The sequence below is a fragment of the Aspergillus tanneri genome (assembly GCF_003426965.1).
Source record: "Aspergillus tanneri strain NIH1004 chromosome Unknown AapTan_3_pilon_pilon_pilon, whole genome shotgun sequence".
NCBI lineage: Eukaryota > Fungi > Ascomycota > Eurotiomycetes > Eurotiales > Aspergillaceae > Aspergillus > Aspergillus tanneri.
Window position 1 is genome coordinate 119531 of NW_022984630.1, and position 22281 is coordinate 141811.

At 47.3% G+C, this 22281-nt stretch overlaps 7 protein-coding genes across 7 annotated transcripts; 4 read left to right on the forward strand and 3 right to left on the reverse strand.

The window, feature by feature from the left end:
- Nucleotides 1–949: 949 nt before the first annotated feature.
- ATNIH1004_003841 (uncharacterized protein) lies at nucleotides 950–5576 on the reverse strand (the record flags this gene model as incomplete). Its single annotated transcript, XM_033568514.1, has 7 exons — nucleotides 950–1072; nucleotides 1128–3075; nucleotides 3143–3408; nucleotides 3472–4534; nucleotides 4614–4854; nucleotides 4918–5215; nucleotides 5289–5576. The coding sequence occupies 7 exons, from the start codon at nucleotides 5574–5576 to the stop codon at nucleotides 950–952; spliced, it is 4227 nt and encodes a 1408-aa protein (XP_033427320.1).
- Nucleotides 5577–6147: 571 nt separating this feature from the next.
- Nucleotides 6148–7045, forward strand: ATNIH1004_003842 (SDR family NAD(P)-dependent oxidoreductase; the record flags this gene model as incomplete). The annotated part of the gene is made up of 3 exons (XM_033568515.1): nucleotides 6148–6193; nucleotides 6253–6495; nucleotides 6555–7045. 3 exons carry the CDS (start codon nucleotides 6148–6150, stop codon nucleotides 7043–7045), a joined length of 780 nt encoding a protein of 259 aa, XP_033427321.1.
- A 664-nt stretch (nucleotides 7046–7709) lies between these two features.
- Nucleotides 7710–9709, forward strand: ATNIH1004_003843 (uncharacterized protein; the record flags this gene model as incomplete). The annotated part of the gene is made up of 5 exons (XM_033568516.1): nucleotides 7710–7972; nucleotides 8037–8237; nucleotides 8293–9249; nucleotides 9351–9474; nucleotides 9530–9709. The coding sequence occupies 5 exons, from the start codon at nucleotides 7710–7712 to the stop codon at nucleotides 9707–9709; spliced, it is 1725 nt and encodes a 574-aa protein (XP_033427322.1).
- A 1724-nt stretch (nucleotides 9710–11433) lies between these two features.
- On the reverse strand, nucleotides 11434–11745 carry ATNIH1004_003844 (uncharacterized protein; the record flags this gene model as incomplete). Its single annotated transcript, XM_033568517.1, has 1 exon — nucleotides 11434–11745. The coding sequence occupies one exon, from the start codon at nucleotides 11743–11745 to the stop codon at nucleotides 11434–11436; it is 312 nt and encodes a 103-aa protein (XP_033427323.1).
- Nucleotides 11746–14466: 2721 nt separating this feature from the next.
- ATNIH1004_003845 (uncharacterized protein) lies at nucleotides 14467–15223 on the forward strand (the record flags this gene model as incomplete). Its single annotated transcript, XM_033568518.1, has 4 exons — nucleotides 14467–14519; nucleotides 14606–14729; nucleotides 14799–14876; nucleotides 15128–15223. The coding sequence occupies 4 exons, from the start codon at nucleotides 14467–14469 to the stop codon at nucleotides 15221–15223; spliced, it is 351 nt and encodes a 116-aa protein (XP_033427324.1).
- A 1283-nt stretch (nucleotides 15224–16506) lies between these two features.
- On the reverse strand, nucleotides 16507–17175 carry ATNIH1004_003846 (phospholipase; the record flags this gene model as incomplete). Its single annotated transcript, XM_033568519.1, has 1 exon — nucleotides 16507–17175. The coding sequence occupies one exon, from the start codon at nucleotides 17173–17175 to the stop codon at nucleotides 16507–16509; it is 669 nt and encodes a 222-aa protein (XP_033427325.1).
- Nucleotides 17176–18840: 1665 nt separating this feature from the next.
- ATNIH1004_003847 (uncharacterized protein) lies at nucleotides 18841–19230 on the forward strand (the record flags this gene model as incomplete). The annotated part of the gene is made up of 1 exon (XM_033568520.1): nucleotides 18841–19230. One exon carries the CDS (start codon nucleotides 18841–18843, stop codon nucleotides 19228–19230), a length of 390 nt encoding a protein of 129 aa, XP_033427326.1.
- Between the last annotated feature and the right edge of the window lie 3051 nt (nucleotides 19231–22281).

Below are 22281 nucleotides of genomic sequence, written 5' to 3' on the forward strand. Positions count from 1 at the left end.
TGATTGCCGAGTATCCCGAGTATCTCATGTAGAAATGCAAGGTTCCCAGCATTAGTCGACTTATTATAAAAGACAGCACCCAGTGGAAATCGGGCAGATTTAAGGAGAGACAATATTAACCACGGACATCCTTGGAGTATCAGTATTTGAATGCCTAAAATCAAATGTTACTGCATCTGGTAAGTCCTCTAGGAGTGCCTCGGCGATCAAGTAACGCCCTGTCTGTTCCACCTGATCAGATGATGTCTTCATGCTCGACCTAACTCAAACCTGCCTTGGGTTTGATATATAGAATCTCTTGCAGCGCACCTGCTCTGGCTCTAATCACAGCAGGATTAATCATACCTTGTGTCAAGCCGTTCACCGGTATTCCTCTTCCATGTAAGACTTCACCAGCAGTGACGGAATAGAATGTGCTCTTGTTTGAATACGCTGTTCTTGGACACCTTTCATCTGACCAAAGTTATTAAAAACTTGTGACTGAATTTGACGCATGCCCAGCTTCGGCCACGGATTGGGTTGCCTTTTGAGAGAGTGTTATGACAGTACGAACAATTGTGCTATAGTAGTTTACGGAGACTCTGCATTTTGCAAGTAGATCGGTCACTCTGCGACGCACACCATTAAAGTGAAAGTGAACACCTAAGAAAGTTTGGATGTTATTACAACTGTTGTATATTTATATCATCTTCATTCATTCCCCCAGCAAATCAGCAGGTGCTTCTGGAATGATACACAATGTCACAATCAATAATCAATGCTAAGTCCGCCTAATATTGCTACTCGTCGATAAATGCTTGGCATCAGACGAGGGGATCAAAACAACAGGAAAACGGCTCTTCGAAATCCAGACTAGCTCGATTATATTTGAGGCTTCAGCAGATAAGAAGGGGAGAAAACGAATGAAAAAGAAAGAAAATGAAGAAGTAATAATGATAATTTACAATACTTAACGACGAACCTTTATGATATAAGTCATTACAAGGACCATGGTAAAGTTGAACGCGATAAACCCGATAAAAATGCCGATATTGGGGTACCGATTGGCAAAGTCGTATCCATATTGTTGGTACTACCCAATAGTTAGCTTCGAGTCATGAAGATCCTTGTCTTCAAAAGCCACTTACATATGACTGTCCATCACGGTACCGACAGTATTGGCAATCAGAGATGCTGTCTGGATTCAGCAAATACCCTGTCGCCCTCTGTAGAAAATCCGCCGCATACTGGCCACAGGTTGTTCCATTGCTTGGTTGAAAGATCGACACCTCGGACTCCTGACACCGGAGGGGCAAATCCTGGAGCACATCTACCGTGACGCCTTCACCCAGGTAAAATAATGGAGATACCTTGTAGTACCAGCGCCAACCCGATGGGGTCACCGGTTTGGGAGACAGCGTGCCAGCAAACGTATTGCAGAACATAAAGAAAAACCCATTGGCCGCGAAGGCAGCCTCGATATTGGGCATAAGCGAGGCGCATAGCTGAGCTAGGCTAGTGGCAAACACCCCGAACAGCTCATACATGAGGAAACTATATCCCGCGCGCGACGGCGTGTAGAAATACCCAACGGGGAAGTACCACAGCAGCCAGTATAATAGAGTGGTTATAAATGTGTAGGGCAGCTCGACGATCACCCCCGCGAAGACAAACGCCAGCCAGTGATAAGTGAACCCCTCACGTTCCCGGTGGATAAATATGTCCCGAAGCGTCACAAAACGCGGCTGGACCTGCAGTCCGAGAGGAGGTCCCACGATGAGTGACATGAAGGCAGAAAATACCCGGTTGTAGGCCCCTCGCTGTGTGTTGGGGGACTGCAGGTACGTGAGGGAGTTGAGCAGAGAGTTCCCCACGCTCATCCAGAGCTTTGACATAGCATATTCGGGTTCTCTCCAGTAATAGAGCCAGGTTCTCTGGATCACCACCCCGAGTTGGACATGAAAGGGGGCTGCATAGAGGGACTGACGCTCATGCTTCGACTGTGCTTGGCCATCTGGTGGGATGAGGGCTTTCTCTTCCTTTTCTCTGTCCTCACGTCGCTTACTTTGCCGCCACAGGTTGGGCCAATCTTCTTGCGCCTCATTACGGGTTCCAGCACCAATCACATCTAGGAAATATTCCGCCGGGTTCTCTCCCTGCCCACACGCTCTACTATGTTGCTCAAAGTACTGAATTGCCTCGTGACAATGGGTCCCCAGCAGACCATCGTAGACCAACTTCCCACCTTCACCGAGAAGATACAACTCATCAAACTGCTCGATCAGCTCAGAAGCAGGTTGATGGATGGTGCATATGATCGCTTGATGCGAGTCCGCCAATTGACGAAGCAGGCGAATAATCGAAAAGGCTGATTGACCATCTAGACCAGAGGTCGGTTCGTCCAAGAATAGAATCTCCGGTTTTGAGGCCATCTCCACGCCAATACTTACTTTCTTCCGCTGTTCGAGGTTGAGTCCCGCACCGGGAACCCCGACCAGGGCATCGGCAATGTTCTCCATATCCAGCCACTCAATGACTTTCTCGACATATGCATTCTTCTCCTCCAGCGGGGTTGATTCGTCACGCCGCAGTCGGGCAGTCATCTGTAAAGCCTCACGAACCGTCTGGGTTGGAAGATGGATATCCTGTTGCTGGACATAACCCATTCTGCTGCGGAAGAATTTGGGAAGCAGTTCACCGTTCAGCGCCAGTGTTCCTGCCAGAGTTCCGATGGAGGAACGGCCGGCGAGGGCATTGAGAAGCGTTGTCTTTCCTGCTCCTGAGACTCCCATCAGGGCCTTGAGCTGACCACTCTTCACGCAGCCAGTGAGGTTGTCGAGTAGACGTCGGGTACCATCCTTAGTTTCAATGTCGAGGCATAGGCTGGTCCATGCAAGAGTATGGCTTTTGTCTGGTTGTGGACTATCGTTGAAGTGATAACGATCTGCGCTCTGGGGTGGCGGCACAACCGGAGGAACATCGTTGTGGGTAGATCCTCTCTCACCGTCTGCCTGACTGTTCCTGATTGATGGGCTGCCCTTGTAGAACACTGTTGCTATTCGACCCGCAGGCGTCTTCAACCTCTCCATTCCAATTCTATTAAAATTCAATATTAACGTATCGTCCTCAATGAATGGGAAAGATCATTTGATCGGGCACTCACCCAGAACAAAGGGCAAAAAAAAGGAATAAGGCAGCATTGATTCCAACATTCCTCCAGAGATGGGATCTTTCAAATCCGTATTGTGCTTGAATGTATGACATCCCGGAGAGGAATGTCTCTCCGGGACGTGACCCGAGGACAGCGCAGACCTGGTTGGCGATGTCTGTGTATCCCGGCCCAGAAGGGACGAGATCAGATGGGCTACACAAATAGCTCAGATTTCGGAATTCATTGACTATCACCGACTCAAAGGCATAGTATAATGGCTATGAAAGCCTACGTCAGTATAATTTTCGAAGCCAAATTTCTTAAAGAACCGATGAACTTACGTTGAGGTACCGCAACCATCCAAGCCACACCTGCATCTGAGGCACTGGTACGTACAGCCCCGTATACAGCACGTACATGTTAAAGAAGATACCCACCGGAAGCACAGCCCGATGCATATTAGGCGAAAAGACTGCCACAGACCGAAAAAACATGGACAAAGCAAGATGCTCCATGTAGACAACGAAAAACCATGTGAAGAAATTGCCCGCAGTTCGTTGGAACCCTGTCAGAAAGTACAACGGGATATTGTAACTGATAGCTGCAACCTTCCATATAACGTCCGTTGTGACAAGACCCCAGGCATATGCAATCGGCCGACAGAGGCGGTATCGCTTCTGCTTGAGAATGAGCGGCCGTTGAGCGAAACCATTTCCAAACTCGGCCATGGACTGCAGGGCTGGGACCAGAACCGAGTAAAACAAGGCGGATGCGAAGATGAACAGGGACTGAGTCGTTTGCTTTTGGTCTCTAAACAGGGTTCCGAGCACCAGACTTTGCAAAATGATTGTAGCTGGTTCCACGGCCCAGAGGCTGTAATCACTTGTGACTATCCGGAATTGACGACAGGCGCAGTACCAAATCTGCTGGTAGAGTGGAAGGGCGAAAGCCTGTCCCTTGGCCAAGGGATTGGGGCTCCTGGTCCTCGTCCTTGCCGTCTCGACCGATCTCTGCAGTTCCTGGTAGAGCCGACTCGCACGGAAAGCAGTTTCAAACTCATCCGAAGTCCGCGGGACCTGATTTTGTTTGCCGTCCTGCACGCGGCGCACTTCCGGATCGGCTGACATAGAGTTCAAAAAGTTGGAGAGGGTCGTCGTCGGCAAGCACTCAAACCCAAGGCCCTCGAAATATGCTTTTGCCTCTTGGATCTTGCCGTAGAAGACCTGGCGGCCCGAATTGATCACCAGCACCTTGTCAAAGTACGGCATGATCGCATCGCTGGCTTGGTAGACACTCATCGCAGTGACACAGTGACTTTGGTTCGTCCACTCTCGCATCAGCTCAATAAACTCCAATGCGGTAGAGGAATCCAGTCCGTGCGTTGGGTTATCTAGACAGATCAAGCTACGACCGGCATTAGCCGATTCTTTGACAACATTCATTCGCATAGTTGAAGAAAAAAGGAAGAAAAAAGATAACTTACCTGGCACATGTCGCCAGAGCTTCTGCCAAAGAGACTCGTCTTCTTTCCCCTCCACTGACACCTCGAATATATGCATCTCCTACCCTGGTATTCATGACTCGGCTGAGGCCAACAAGCTTAGCGAGATGAGCCACCATCAGGTCCACCTCTTTTGCTGACGCCTCTGGGCCGCATCTGGCTCGGATCGCAAAACGTAATGTCTCCGCCACGGTTAGAGTAGGAAAATGGTCATCGGACTCGGCTTGAGATTGAATTCTAGTCAGTTCCGAAATTTGCAGGGTCATAAATATAGAAAAAATCTCACCACAAAAAACAATTTCCTGAGGGCGCTTCAGCATCAGTTCCTGAATGGAGTGGCCTCCAATACTGAGCTCCCCATGAACATCTTTGTACTCATCCCACATGTACGAGAGTGTCTTTAGGAATGTTGTACATCCGCTGCCAGGTTTTCCAATGACCAGAAGCATCTCTCCAGCATCTATGCTACCCGAAAATCCGTTAAGGATCGGTCGGGAGTATTCTCCTGCCAGCCGATGCTGTAGGGGACTCAGGATTCCAAAAGCTGACTTGGCAGCCGACAAGATCGTTGGTGCTGCTTGGGACTAGATATGTTTAAGTCATCATTCTAAATGTTCAACTAGGGCAGTATTTCCCATGGGTGATGGTGTAACTCACCCCTGTTCCACTACCCTCGACAGAGATGTTGTCAAAGACCACACTTGTTTCATCCTGGCAGGCAGCATTGCGAATCTTAAAGAACTCCCTTATATTTTCAGAGATGAGTCCCGGTGATTCTGCTGTCTGAACCGATTCCCCAGAATGCCCTTCCGATAATTGAGCTGTCTTCTCGATTAAATCTGACCTCTGGACGGAGCCAACAGACGCTGTTGGGGTCTCAGTCCCATCGCCGAACAGCTGAGGACCCTGATCAGGCAACTCCGTTACTGGCTGAGTATTCGGCATGGTGATTATTGCCTGATATTTAGCACGTATGCTTTGCCTTTCTAAAGGATATTTTCACGGACTGCGAGAGGATCTCATGCTGTGTACCAGGAAGGAAGGATAGGAATTGGCGGGCTTGGAAACAATAGAAAAACTCACCCCTTTTCTTATCTCTTTTTCATCCCCTTTTTAAACACAGGCTGTGGCTCTAGCATAATGAGAATTTCACGTAAGAGAGTTTTCTAGTCTCTGATTACTCGTTTGGGTGTTGTCTGGCTGAAGATGGTTATGTTCATCTATGTGGTGGGGATTGCCTAAAGGAGATTCGGAGTTTATACTCCATAAGGGAAGATGGATTTCCCAATCGGGTAACCCGTACAAGATATGCTAGCCCTTCCTTAGGGACAATATCAACCGTGGAGCAAAACAGTCTCGCTCAGCTCCTTTTAGATCCAACTCAGTTTATCAATAATTGTTAAGATATAAAACGGATGCCACCGCGAAGAGAGTTCTGTGGGTGTTGGCCCTGAACTTATCTTGCGTATTCAAATTATCATTCCTTTTTAAATACACTACGTTATTTGTGGTGACCATGGTACTCGCAACCAGTCTCAAAGGCGCCCATGTCCTCATCACGGGTGAGAAGTTTCTTGACTCCGATTTGAATGCGCCAAAATTTTACTGAACAATGGAATAGGAGGCACCCGGGGCATGGGTGAGGCAATGGTGCATCAATTTCTTCAAGAAGAGGCCAACGTCTCCTACTGCGCCCGTACGGTCACCAACACCGAGTTCGATGAGTTCTACAAGACCCTCCCCGAAGGAAATACTGCCCGCGCAGTGGGGACCGCTTTGAATGTGGGCAACAAAGAAGCCATCACAAACTGGGTCAAGAGTTCTGCGGAGAGACTGGGACGAATTGACGTGGTTATCGCCAACGGTTAATCCATCTAATCCCTCCCTTGAAAAAAAATTGCTCCCAACTAATTTCCTGCGTAGCATCTCCAATGCACATGGAAGGAGAGACGGAGCACTGGCATGAAAGCTTCGCGATCGACGTGATGGGCTTCGTCGAGCTGGTCAAGGCGGCAACTCCCTACTTGGAAAAATCCCCCCAGGCTTCCATTATCGTACAAAGCTCATTTATGGGCCGCGAGTTCTATCGCAGCCCTCCGGCGGCATACGGGCCCTGCAAGGCGGCGCAGCTGCAGCATGTCCAGGAGTTATCCCACTGGTTGGGCCCCAAGGGCATCCGGGTGAATGCGATATCCCCGGGACCGATTCTTTGCAAGGGCGGCCCGTGGGAGAAGTACTCAAAACTTATGCCAGAATGGGTGGAGGAGCAGCGACTGAAGATCCCATTGAAGAGACTGGGGGGGCCAGCCGAAGTGGCTAACGTGGCGGTGTTTCTGGCCAGTCCTCTCGCGAGTTTTGTGACAGGCACCAATGTGATGGTCGATGGTGGTATTCATGTGGGAACGCAGTTTTAGATGATATGATGATTGATACAGCTCTGTTTATGTAACAAGAGAATTTTGCATCTCTAAATAGACACATACGTTTCCGTTAGTAGAACACTGAAAGGAAGCGATCACATGTTTCAATCTGGTATGGCCGCATCAAGATAATCTTACCGGGTCAAATCTGGAAGAAACATCCCTCTGTACCAAAACGTATCGAAGCAATTTTCTCTTCTAGTGTGATGGTTGTTATTCCTCCACGCTAACATCCAGGGACTATCGGAGTTGGCTTTCGGAGCCGGAACGGGCATTAAGCAGGCACTGCAGTCAGATCTTCTTACCTTCGCTTTTTTTTGTCTTTTTGATGGACACTACAGCCCAAATCCCCAGTCAGAGAAACCAAAAAGGGTAATTATTTGGGAAAGGAATGCTCCTGGAGCCCGAGAGTGATTCCGAAAAACAGTAAAGTACGAGTGGGTACAATGTGCAGCAAAAATCCCAATCCCATTCTCATCACCTAATATGGAATTCGGTGGACATGCACCTTGCCCATCAGACGGTCCATTGGGTCATGAAAGTTAGACATTATGTTCGTCACAGGAGGTGGAGCGGACGATATAAAGGGCTCAGCCCAGAATGCGGGAAGAACAGAAAGAGCAGGAATAGACTCCAATCACGAGTTTTGAACTTGGCAATGCGTCTCAATATAAGCCCTTCTATTCTCCTCCTTGGCATTTGGTCCATTGGGCAGATAACCGTCGGCTTGCCATCCGGGACATGTCGATGCATGCCCGGTGATAGCTGCTGGCCGTCCTCGGCTGACTGGGCACGCTTCAATGCATCCGTCGGAGGACGATTGGTTGCTACTACACCTTTAGCTCAAGCTTGTCATGACCCTTTTTACAACAAGGACGAGTGTCAGTATCTCCAGAAGCATTGGACACAGCCAGAGCTACAGTAAGCCCCAGAAGTCTAATGTTTCCACCGTCCTTTTGAATTCGGACCAGCTGATTCCATATAGCGATGCCTCATCATCCTCCATCACGGCAGCCGCGGTGGCCAATGAAACCTGTGATGCTTTTACTCCTAGATCAAAACCTTGTACTCCTGGCGATATGGTGGCATATGCCGTCAATGCGAGCTCCGCGGACGATTTCTCGAAAACCATTCGGTTCTCCCAGGAGCGAAATATCCGGCTAGTTATCCGAAACACGGGCCATGAGTATGTATTTGATATGGAAGCAAACGGTAACTCACTAACTTGTTCTTAAATCTAGTTATCTTGGGAAATCTACTGGTGCAGGGGCGTTGTCTATCTGGACGCACTACCTCAAGGACATAGAGTTTCTCAATTATACCAGTTCATATTACAACGGACCGGCTGTAACAATGGCCGCCGGTGTCCAAGGAGCAGACATCTATAAAGCTGCCGATCATCGAGGGATGGTGATCGTAGGCGGAGAATGTGCCACCGTCGGCCCTGCAGGCGGCTACACTCAGGGAGGCGGTCATTCAGCATTAAGCTCAATCTTCGGTCTCGGTGCCGATCAGGTCTTGGAATGGCAGGTTGTGGATGGAATGGGAAGATTCCTGACCGCTTCACCAACGCAGAACCCGGATCTGTACTGGGCCCTCAGCGGAGGGGGTGGCGGAACGTACGGCGTCGTCTACTCAATGACCGTCAAAGCCTTTCCTGATTTTCCAGTGACGGGCGTCGTCCTCCAGTTTGATACAATGAATACCTCGTCCAATAACTTCTTCGAGGCAGTTAGCCACTACCATCGATATTTACCCACATACACGGCGGCAGGCGGGATGGCTATTGCCCAGATTACCCACTCCTCCTTCCTTCTGACGCCTTTGACTTTCCCGAATAAGACAGCAGAGGATGCCAAGTCGTTAATCACCCCATTCATCCACGAACTGGAAGCGCTTCGCATCCCGTATAAATTGAATATCTCCCAGTCATCCACCTATCTCGAGCATTACAAGAAGCTAATCGAACCGAACCCAACGCAACTGGTGCAAAATGCTCAATATGGGGGCCGCCTCCTGCCGCTGAGCGTGATCGAAAACAACAATACACAGTTAACGGAAGCAGTCAAGAAGATTACCCAAGACGGTGTGGCATTTGTCGGAATTGGTCTGAATGTTTCGTTCTCGGTTGTAGGTGATGTCTGGAATTCTGTTCTCCCCGCTTGGCGAACAGCTGCTCTCAGCGTCATATTGTCAACGTATGCCCCCCCCCCCTCCTCTTTCAACCAAAAAAGGAAAAAAAAAAAAAAAATCAATACATACGACTCTATCCTATGGCGCAGCTGACAGCGTATCTTAGTGATTGGCCCGCTGGAGCCAACCTAAGCAAAGCGAAGGCTTCCGCTAACAGAATGACGACGGAATGGGTACCAATTCTGACTGCCCTTGCCCCAAACTCGGGTTGTTATATGAGCGAGGCAAGTGTTTAAATGTGTTCATTTGTATATCTTGTTATATTGTGCCTAACCATTGTGGCAGGCTGATCCCCAACAGCCAGACTGGCCGCAGACTTTCTATGGGAAAAATTACGATGCACTTTATGCGGCCAAAAAGAAATATGACCCATTCAGCACTTTCTATGCCTATACTGCTGTTGGCAGTGAAAACTGGCAAGTCCAGGCAGACGGTCGCCTATGCCGAGTGAAAAGAACCAATTGATGTAGAGGGATCTGCGTCTCTAATATCGATAGAGACGATTAAGTGCAGCGGGTTGGTAAACGGGTTGTGATTGCTCCAACCCATCGAAGAGTGTTGGACGACCGGAGGAAACTGCAAGAAAACTAGACTAGGTCCAGGCAAATACAGTTTGTAGCAAGCTCTCCTCTCGCCCCCTTCGTTTATACCAACCCCTCATGACTTTGCGGGGTCTGGAGCTGCGATCATCCCTCAGGACCTACACGTATGTTGCATCACTGGTCTCCGCATCCCCTCCATTTCTCCAGTCCCCGTAAATCCCCGTCCCCCGTCCCTGGGACCCGGTCGGAATGAGGGAAGCTGAATCGCCCTGGAACCGCAGCCCAGAGCGTGGCGGTTCCGCGCGACCCCGCCGAGCTCCCCCATTCTCGGTGCCCTCCGATACCCAGTAGTGTGCAGTTAACGGGGTGAAGCCGCGGAGCTGGGTAACCGCATCCCCATCACCTTAGTTTCAATGAGGCTGTGGACCTTGACGTATGCAATTGGATCATATTCTGGCGATAGCCATGGTTATTGGCAAGGGCATATGACTGGTGACGGCTCACATTATACAGGGTCATGGTTTCACTCGCTTTTATGGCAGTGACATGGCAGCCGTCGACGCTGGCGCCATCAAGGAAGGATGGAGTCAGCGGCTGCTGGCGACACCACTGCTCCACTGTCCGCTGCAGACACGAGAAGCTCTCTCCTGTAAGATGGTGTGTGGGGCTCCATCTAAAGGAGTTGCGTTATGCATCCTTGTAATCCTTAGGTTTCTGTTCTTTGATTGCATATTTAAAATTTCACGACCGTTATTTTGAGTGAGAGTCTCTTGTATCATAGGATATCCGTACGCACTAGTATTGAGAGAACCAATTGAGATGAGTCATTGAAGAACTATCCAGGAGATCGTCATTGAGCGAGCCGCGTTCTCCATTGAGCGTCTCATAGCCTGAGAGGCTAGTATTGGCATGTCAGGTTAAACTTCACGTAATTCATAGTTGTCGGGCACAAAGACAAAAGTACCCAAAAACAGATTTCTACCCACACACTACCCTCAGAAAGCAAGCGCCATGCTCATGTTGTCCACTCCAAGCCTTTCTGGAGAGTCTCGTACACGACGACCATAAGATCCCACCAATAGTAGGATCCTGGTTTGCAAACAGAGCGGTCACTCACGTTTGGCAGCACCTTTTGTGCTTCTCAGACATAGGTAGACTTCAAGTCTAGGAACGACAACTTCTTGACGTGTTTCTTTTCCTTGGCTCCCATTCGGGGCGCCACCATTGTAGATACGGTCCTTCTTCATCTACTTCAACGATTGACACGCCAAATTGGCAGTGGCGTCGGCTCCGAGAGTCCAGGTGATGTCTATATCTCCTAATGCAAACACAGCGTTCGGCAGATTTTCCATCATGGCAAACCGCCACATGAAGATGTCGCCAATGTGATACTTACTGTAAGCCATCGACAAAGATCTTAATGCCGCCGGCGATGCATAACCTCAGGGTAGTAGCCGTGACAATGACATTTGGTTGCAGCCCATCGCCTGATTCGAGCTGAACCGCCAAGGAATTCCCCAACCACATGCCTCTGGCCCCAACTTCACTCCCAAGTACAACCCATCGGAGCTGGTTGTGCATGTGCCTGGAGTCTGATTTCTACAAAAGCATTCGGACAGGCAAAGCCGACATGAAGATGGACGTGATTCAGAACATCGCCGAAACAAGTATTCCGTCGGCATTGATTACCGTGTAAATGACGTAGGCGTAGTGAGTGCTTCCTCCGTTGATCACCCGATAGTGTCCATCCCAGCTCCCATAGTCGGGTCGTTCATGGACGCCCAAGCCGCTCTGAACGTGGTACAATAATGTTGGCGTGTCGCCCTCTGCAATATGTATTGGGATTGGGTATACATCTCCAAGAGGACCCTTTTGGATGTGAGTCTGAAGCCATTCAGGAGACAATTTGGATATGTCCCCATCGGAGATGGGATGTAAAATGCCCTGCCAGGAGGACATTTTAAATACACCAAATATATGGGTTGAAGCGATATAAAGAAATCAGGAAAACTAGTCCAACTCTTTTCTCCAGTACCATTCTAATCGAAAAACTGTGTGTACTCTCAGACGAGAGTGAAGCCTTTCGAAGGGCTTCTGCGTCTGGGCCAGCGGAGCAGCTTTACCATAAAGAGGGCCTTTAGGGGTCTGACGTCGGGATGCCAAGCTCTGCTATAGAAACTGTTGACGCTCAAGTTCCTGCAGAAATTCCGTTTCGAGGTATCTGGGGTCGGTTGCCTGACGTGCTGTTGTAAAATGGGATCCAAGGCATTCCAAATCATAGCTATCTGCTGAAACGGCGAGGTAATGTAATCTCCGCAGCTCGGGCCAAACGAATAAACTTCCTATGCGAATGCTTGTGGGGATTTACCTGCGGTCACGTCCCCATAAGTGTACCTGAGCACGTTGACCTTGTTTAAAGCTTCTAGAGGGTTTGGTTTAAAGCATTTACTAAGTTGGCTTAACCAACCTTCTGCAAGCGGCAAGGATCGCAAAGCTGCCTTCTCAAACTCCGAAAGCTCCGAAGTAAACCAGCTTAACGATGATCCCCGAAGACAGGCTTGAAGATTAGCTTTCACCATCTCCTCACCTTTATAGGCTATCACGTCCTTAACTCTATCCACAAATACGTTGATATCCTTGCAGTAGACGTGGCTGTTCACCTGTTTCAACGCGACGTTGTCCTTGAGGTCTGGCCAGAAGTAACCCATTTCTTCCGTTTTCAAGAGCCACCAAGTGTTCCATTTCCCGTGGGGCCGGGAGGTCCTGGGGGTAGTTTTTAAACCTAGGAGATCTTGTCTTGCGAATATGTTGTAACGCCTCGGTCAGTATATTTGCTCCGCTTCCGCAGATTAGCAAGAGTGGTTCTGTCGATTTCTCTAAACCTTTACTTAATATCTGCGCGTTCTTATATCTAGAGGGGATGAGAATTAAAACTTTTAATAATTTAGATCGTTTACCGGTGCACTAGTTGTTATTTAAGTTTTGGAGGGCTTCTTCCGGTGGATATTGAGAGTCCGGACGGATATGCTTGAGATTGTTAATGACCTCGCTGTACGCCTTGGCCGACTTTTTATAAATTTCGTGGCAATTCTAGTTGGTAAATATGCCGAAGTAACATTGTAGACTCTATAAGTGTTAAATTTGTTTTGTATATAGTATTATCGCACGAGGGATTTTCGGTCATCCGGCTTAGTCTTAATATCTAAGAGAATAATGTTACGAGGTTTGGATGGGAAATAGGGCACTTTTAGGTCTACGATATAGATATTGTGAGTATCGAAATTATGCTCAATTAAAAAGATCAGAATTATTAAAAGGCAGGAAAGGAGAAATTTCGAGTTATTATTTTGCTATCTGTATTGGTGGTTACTTATTTTCTGCTATCAGTTTTATCTTCAGGTTGCTCTTGCGCGATCTAGAAAGGGATTATTTAAACATAATGTCAGTCTAGTCCATCTGTATTTAGTTCAATTCAGTAACAGACTGTTAAATAAACTAGGTACGAACGCGAGCTAGAGGTCAAGAAGTAATGTACTGAGCTGTTTTTCTGCGAGTGCCGCCCGGTTGCACGATACGGGTGCCGCCGCTTTTGTGAGTGCAGCACGTGAAGGATCCTGAGCGCCCCAGGACACTCATAGATTGTGTTGTGGAGCTCAAGGGAAGTGATGCGCAGGGAGCTATTCTATCAGCTACAGGCCAACTAGCCTAATTAGGAAGTAGATGTCATTCAGTGGAAACACCAGGAATCGCAGTATCTCAACCAACTGAGCCTACTAAGCGGTTCCCTATATTCTCATTGAGGTGTTCAACTATCTAAAGGATTCAGGGGTTGAATCGATCGTCAGATACTCCGCACCGCCAAGTCCTCTGGTCAAGTGCATTCCACCGGCTCATTCGACGACATACCAGAAGGCTTTCCAGACCCTTCTTACTCGTTGAAGATTGTGGTCACTAAGATCGGAGAAGGCATAGACACCTACATGAAGGAGAGGGGAGAGCCCCACATCTAGGCACCAGGGATGACGTACTTTTACTTCATGAGCAGAGTACAAAATATAAGAACCCTCTGCGTAGAAGGAATCAACTTGTTTAGAAAACTATCGCCGGGAACCATGTATTAGAGCACAATGACTCTAGAACTGTATACAGAATCTCGACTGCCTTGTCCTCAGCGTGTCCACCTTGTGGTAGCTGAACTTGGTCTTGATGTCACACTGCACCATATTTCACTCGAAGCACAGCAAAACAAGGTTAACCTCCTTTAGCGTTCAATTTTGCATCCGCAGTTGGTTGCAGCTTGGTGTCACCATGCGGACGTTCCTCCGGGCAAGATGTGGATCAATTGTGGATGGAACTCCAGTTCTACCCTAGCCCGTAAAGCATCAACCGGTGACGCCGGATTTGCGATCAACCGCAGTAGTCGTTAGTCTAATACACCCAGCATAAGTGCTGACTTCTTTCCCAGGAACCTGAGTATACCAAACTCAATCCGTTCTCTACCCTCCCCTGTCTGAGAGACACCTCCCTTGGCTCTCCTGTCATAATCTACGAATCCCGCGCGATAGCACGATACTTGGCATCACGTTACGGGAACGCCTTCTCCCAGATCCTCATGATATCCCGAGTGTGACCTTGTTTGAACAGGCGGCCAGGCGGCCAGCACCGGCCAGCACCGAGGCAATGACATTTGACCCCCTGGCCAATCGACTAGTGTTTGAAATGGTTTTCAAACCGTATGTTAGACCTTTTTCTCATGAGACAGAGCACATCATCTGCAATTAAATGCATTTACTTTCCGCACAGTGGCTAACGAACTTAGGCATTTCAATACAGCAGATCCGTTGCCGGACGATACGCTGGTAGGTAGTTTGCGGAGAAGACTGGAAGGAATTCTAGATGTCTTAGATGGGATCCTCGGAAGACAGGAGTTTATGGCCGGGAAGGTATTTACTTCTTCGTTCATTTCTTTCTTACAGAGTTTGTGTTTGTATTGTTTATGCTGACTTGCCTAGCGGCTAACGCTCGTGGATCTGTTCTACATACCGTACATGCACCATTTGGAACGGTCCGTTTGGCCTGGGGTTCTTGAAGTAAGAGGAAATCTGGAAAGGTGGTGGAAGAGGGAGAGGGAATGCTGTAGTACTCTAGAGAAGGAGAGATAAGTGGAAGACGATTCTCAGAGCCGAAGAAGGGAGCCGACTCCTGCGCTAAGGTCGTTACACGTAGAACAAACGCTGGTATGCGTACATTCTACGATGAATATTCCACATACACATTGAAGTTAGGCCCGGCCCAGGAAACCCGGCCCAACCCGCAGGCCTAACAAGTATGCTTGTACCAGTGGGTCCAGTTCGACCAACTTCTCTACTGCAAAGAAGAAGCCGAGCACCTCCTAGCTTACAATAAGGTGGAAGCATCGGTCCAAGATCTTATTTAAAAATTCAATTTTCTGAGCCTACATACTGGAGAAGGAGCATTTTACGACTCATGTACCAACCAGCATGAAGATTTCTGCCTTCCAGACACTAGAACTGAGCTTCATTGTCAAATTTCAGAGTAGGCTGATTCATTAGAGAGTAAATGCATATTTTGGTTAAATGGCATGGCAGGGACAAGAAAGTCAGATGTTCAGACCCTCAGCCCTCAAAACGAGGGACATGCTGGGGCCTAGCTACACAACCACATAGCGATTGAAAATGCGGGCGAAGTAGTCATTCCACGCTGTAAAGAGGGGCTAACTGAGCTATCAGTTTTATCTGCAGAAGGTCCACAAGGCTAAGATAGACTAGTGTAACCGAAGGTACTGTTATTGGCCGCCCTCTAAAAATTTATTTCTAAATTAGGACTAGTGCATAGCCTAATTACCACATTAGGAATAGCTTTATTTACTAGTAAGCTTAATCCGATAAATTAAACTATTTAAAATCCTATATAGCAATAATACCTTGTTAACTACAGGCAAAGTAGGTCTCGGTTAAAAACAAAATAAGGCCTTTAATATGCTATACCCCTTTAATCAAAGGGGCGCGCAGGACCCTGCGCGCCCCAGCTGGCCTACTGTGGAAGATTTCTAAGCGATCAGGGATTGCTCCAGGATTGTAACCTGGCCTGGAGATCGGGGTATCTATTCCCACCATGAAAGTCTTTATTACTTTTTTAACTTCAGGTCGATGGTTAATTGACATCACATTACCAATTGAGACACAGAAAACAGGGTGGTAGGTTTGATATCTTTGTTCTAGATCCGCTCTCGCTTGCCAGGCGTCTAATCTCTCGTGCACAGGAAGCTCAACACCTCTCCGTATACAGTTGAGGACAAGGACATTCTCAAGCTAAAACTTCTAAACCCACAGGCCAAGAAAATTGGCCTGCATTTCCACCGGGGTTGGAAGAAACCACCCGTATTCTTAAGGGAGTCACAATCAAGGATGCTTGTGGAAATATACTACACAAGATCTTTATCTACGTCCCCCTGTTTCTAAATGTCGCCTCACTGCAAGGTGGTTCAGAAGACGTACTTGTCAAGTGTGTTGCAACGTGACTATGTATCCAGGATAAACAACTTGTAATATTGATCTGGTAAGATGTTACCCGAAGTCTAAATACTATCCCATCATTTTAATTCAACTTCCGTCCATGTTCGCTTGTCCACCTTCCCTCATCCTTGGTCCGAGCATTCCATATTATTCTCTCAGGGCGCGTTCTAGTGATGTCACAAGACTACAGATTTTCAATATCCTCAAGATTCTCCAAGTCTGCCCCATCGTCCTCAAGCACTTCAGGGATTTCCTGGCCCTCAATATCAGCATCAAGCTCAGAGCCATCAAAGCCATCAAACTCATCAGGCTGAGCATCGTCCGCGGCATCGTCTCGCTTCTCGAACTTAGGCTCATCATCAAACTCCAGCTCCCACTCACGCTTTCCAAACTTGCGCACAGCAGCGTAGTAGATATCTGCGAGACGACGGCACTCGACACCTTTCCAAGAGCTCCATCCAGAGAACTGACTGCAGTACTTGTACAGGTCCTTCTTGAAATTGTCATCAATGCGCTTCTTCATGGCCTTGGTAAAGCGCTTCTGCTTCTTCGTGTTGCGGTAACCGAAGTCGTGTCTCTGGCAGCTCGGGATAAAGTTGTATCCGTCTGGCTTGTCGGGGGACTTGGAGCAGTTGTCCGATGACCAGTTGCACTTAGAGGGATTCTTGGCCTTGCGCGCCTTTTGAAAGGTCTTCATGGAGACCTTGAAGATCAGATTGTTGGTTGCCTTCACGGAGCATGTCTTCGCGCGCGCCTGCAAGGTCGAGATGGGGTTATCAACGGGAGTTGTATAGGGTAGGGCAGATGAAACTGCGGCGAAGAGGGCCAAGGTAGTAACAAAGACGTTCTTCATTTTAAATAAAGGGACGAAACACTAGCGATGGGATTGTTTGTTTTTTCTTGGTGGTTTTCTTTAAGCTGTAGAAGATTTACTGTGATAAAAGATAAAAACTTCGAGGCAGGAAAGACTGCAGACTTTATACTTGTTGATAACCGCCACCGCAGTCATAACTTCACGTCTTCGATTAGATCACTTCGTCCTAATTTACCCTGACCTCATTATGGCCCCCATTTCCTCGTATCCTGTAACTATTCCAAGATGCCCATTGTAGACCAAATTCCTTCTAACCCCTCCCGTCAGGAAAGTCCATAACTTGCTCTACGGGCTTGCAACACGAAGTCTATCCAGGGCTCAACCTACCATTGGGCAATCTGGCGTATAGGCCCAGCAGGACACGGATCAGGGCGTCGGAAACTTCAGCATGTGAAAGGGATCTGTTGCATTTCGCTCCTACATACCTCGTAGTATAAACTTCATGGGGGCTGAGATCCTCCAGGGTCCCGAGATCTATTAATAGAGTTCTTGGGCACAGATGGGCCTGGCCAACGCACGGGAGGTAGGCCAAGGTCGATTCCGATTCTTGGGTTACCCTCGAGACTCGTAAAAGCCCTGTTCCGCAGTTTCTCACCTATAGATCACGATGCCAAGACTTATGTACTGCATTCTCCGCAGTTGGCGGACAGATAAGATCGAGAGATCTTGGATTCTAAAAATAGCCTGTAGCTGGTGATCGTCCGAAGTTGACTCCAGACTTTGCAACGACGTCAGGAAGCAATTATTGTTTAACCGCTCTCTAATTCATTTTATTTCCTGTATTTTTCTTCCTGGACTTTTCCGTTTAATTGTGCTTGGCTTTGTGCTACTGGCACATTTTCAATAAAGACCATGGTATGAAATCTGCAGAATATAACTCAATAGAGTGCTTGGCAAGCATTCCGCTGCGTATTGGTTACTGATGGAATATATGGGCCCGAGCGCCAAGTGCCTGGGCACCCTGCGGGGTATTTCCCCTCAGGACGTGGCCCTATTAATAGATAGAGAATACATCCATCGGATAGTATTCGAGGCATTATATATACCATCAAATACGGTCCTTAGTGCGTGTAGCTTGTATAGTGTACTTCTGCCCCCTTTCCCGTGAATCATATTGATCGTGCCAAGATTGCTTCAGTGGTAACATAATTCAGTGCTCTATAATTTGGATACCTACTCATTTACTATGTAATACGAGGTTACAGCCGGATGACAAGGATGCTGAAAACCAAGAGCCACCGACGGTATGCCCTCGGCGTCGAGTCCTCCACCAGATGTAACTAAATTTGAGCACTTTTTCGGCACAACGCTAGCCCCATGAAGAACATTTTTTTACTTCACCCTCATGAGTCCTTCGTACCTTTATGTACGTCTGTGCCCACCACTACGAGACCAGTACGAGAAGGGTCGAGAGACAAAGGTGCCAGTTTCCCGCGTAGCATTTATATTAGTAACTTAACCATCTACGGTGCGTGAGAATGGCCAATATTATATCATCTCTTCTTGAACCGCACTTGGAATCGCGTCTCAGTATACAAATTATTCGCCTGTCGGGTAAATCGAACGATAGGTTGGTCGTGTTTAGGACAATCGGCTAACTTTGGTTCCTTGTCTATCCATAACGTTTCCTCTTTAGAACCGCTCATGGGCTCTTCTCATCCTGGTTGCAGGCCCCACCTTAAGGACCAGTCAATCAGATCTGCGACAACCTTGAAGCTCCAGACTACTTCAGAATTCGGATCCAAGCGAGCACAACTGAAGGAGCTTCTAGGAAATCAATGTGATACCATCGCTCTGTCTCTAGGTGCAAGGACCAGCACCAACCATCTCCCCATTTTGGCAATTATTGGCCATTGGCTTGCACCTGATTTAACGTACCAAGGGCGTACTCGCAAGGTTGAGAACTTCATGGTCTGGCTCTACACAAGAACCCCATTTATTACTGTTCACACTATCAAAAACTCTGGTGAACACTCAGGCGAAAACCTCGCCGATATAGTGATTGTTACTACGCTGAACAACCTGACAATATAAGTGAGAACAGTTCAAGGATGCTGTCCTTGAGTACAAGTCTTTTGCTCCTCACGCAGTGGCTTTCTCGATCGAATGTTCCCGATCAGGTAGGCCGTGACAGATATGCTGATTTAATAGATCTGCACTTAGAGTGAAAGAGCTTTCGATGGAGATGAATCGATTGTGATTCTGAACGTGGGAGGAACAATGAGAAGGAAGAAAGAAAGGGGGGTGGGGGGGGAGGGGCTGTGGTAGCAACTTTAATATTTACTATATATCCTAAACAGGCGCTATTTCTCAATTCAGGGCACGCTTACTGCAGGACCTTCACCTTATATCTGTACATTTTACGATTGTTCCGATGGCGATCGTCTTTATTCCAACTGGAGAGCTTGGATGGAACATGAGCGCCTGTGGCATGGGTATCGAGATGCTTCGAACAACGGCACGGAAACTTACTCTACAGATCTAAGGAACATTTGTACCTTCATTTTCAGTAAGCCACACAGATCTGAAAGAGGTAGATATAAATAAATTTCTGGAATGGAATTAGCCGAGACCACGATGGTGTATGACCGAAAGCTCTGCCCGTTCTGCAGTTTAGCTGGTCCATTCAAAAAAGGCCTTTACAACCACATGGCGTTCCATCAAGAGACTTGCAAGATTCGCAGCTCATGGAACCAGTGATAATGATAAAGACAATGAGTTCCGTTCTGGCGAGGCCAAGGGTATCAGGTCAGCTGGATCGCCACGTTCCGTTTGTCTTGAATTCTCAGATACATCAACATACTCAAATCAAGCAGGGAAGCTACAGATGCAGGTATTATAGACTCGCAGGGGGGTGCTGGAGCCGGATCACACATCTACCCTCTTGACAATCCACGGCCTTGGCATTCTCTACCAAGATCAGGACAAGGTAAAAAAGGCAGAGGAGAAGTACCAGCAAGCACTAGCAGGCTATAAGAAGGCCCTGGGCCCGAATCACCACGAGACCCGACGTGTTGCAGAGAGATTAAATGCATTAATTAATTCGCCGGATCCTCGAGTGGTCTTTAAGCTTGGACTTAGTACTGGCTCCAAAAACGATTTCTGTGTTTGAAGGGAAATAAATGACTGTAACTGTACAGAAAGTAACCTAATTTCAAAAATGAGAACCTTGTAGAAGTGAGAAATTCTAATTAGTCACGTTCTGATTAGCCCACGAAAGCGAACTTTACCCCCTACAGTCAATCTCCCCACCCGTTAAGTAAAGCAGGATGGAGAAGGTTCCTACTTCTGTAGATCTGCTGCTTCGAACATAGTAGATTTTGAATCAGCGTACACTCTAGGCTGTTTTTAGGATGCCAGAAAAGCTTGCAGCACAACGAATCAGTAAACATGAATTTTGTCACTAATGATAATGTAAATAAGTAAGCAAGAATTTAATATCCGTATTATAACTGGGCTTGTATGTCTCATGTTCCATACAACTGAAATCTTACAATAGCCCTCAGTAATAGTCTGCTACCTCAATAATATATACGCACTAACTTCTTGGGTGTGGGGCTACAAAATAATCATCATACTTCTGTTGGTCAAGCCGATTTCGAGAATGCCTGTACGCCATACATAGTCACACACCGCAGCAGCGTTGGCCAAGGCATACCAAGGTTTCAGGTAAAGGGCTGGAGCCCGTTTGACCTCTCGGGCCAATTGACCCCGTTGACCCTTTGACCGTATTGTCCCTATTGTACCTCCTTGGCAAGACTTCCCGCCTTATTATTCTAGTAGAACAAAAACCGATATAATAAGGAACAAAAGAACTTAAAATTTCATTTCTTTTAATTTCCAGAGGGTTTAGTACGATACGAAAGGTCGCTGGCGTAATCAGTATAGATCAAACAGACAAATAACAGTAGTTAATCTATTTAGCTGAATCAGCAATTTACCCATCCTAATTAGTTAGGACATCTATATAGAAATGGGCCGGTCATGGGCCGCCCATGTCGGGTCTGTCAAGGTCTACCCGGCTAACCCGATGCTTTTCTGCTATTTTTGTGTAACTGACATTTTCTCCAGTTTATAAGGATACTATATTTGCAACAGCTGCATTAGTTAAGTCCATATTGATGGTATTGTGGTCTATCTAAATCTATCTAAAAGTCGGTGTGCCGATTGAACAAATCTACGCAATCCTGAGTCGTCGTATACTGGTATATAGCAGACAATAACCTTCGTACGATAATCTTAGGATATATTCCAACCATTGGTCTGTAAATGCATTCCCAACGATGCAGTTAACCCCTCCTGTCACAGGCTGAACCTGTAACATACTATTAGGGCGCTAGATGCGACTGATCGAAGATCAGTCGTCTTGTACCTTTTTATATGATCAAGTGGTTTTATCTCTACTAGCGCAGAGACAACCAAACCATCACACGTCCTTGTACTTCCAAGCCCGTCTCCGATTCCGCAAGCCTCTTTAACTCTTTCAAATTCCGCCCAACATCCCGATACAGGAGAAACCAACTGGTTCGTCCGGGCACAGCATCGGCATCGCCCATTTGGCCAAATGCCCACCCACATTTATCGTATGCATGAGAATATGCTCCTTCCTATATTCTATTCTTATCACACCTTTATTTCGCGTTATATCCTCCTCCGTGACCGTAATCGCGTCCACAGTTTCAGCCAAGTTATCAAATTTCGGCGATCTCTGTATGTAAACACATGCATGGCAAGTTAAAACGCGGCTGCTTTTGCTGACATCAGGTAGTGGAGTCATCAATACGTTAATTAAGGCCGACTTAGGCAATGTCAATCTTCAAACTTAAGCAGACCAAGTTAACAACCATGCTCTGGCCCCTAGGTTACCCATTCCGGTCCTAATAATAATAATTGCACCAGTGGCCACAACCATGAATTCTGCCTCTAAATAGTAATATTTTATTATTTTCCAAATTTAAAGGCTAGATTGTAATACTGTTCCAAAAGGTCGCTCTGGTTCCCATCATCAATTACTATAGTGTCTAGCCTAACGATAAAGTATAAAACTTGTATAGCTGACCCTAAGGCCTCCGGGATGAACGATTG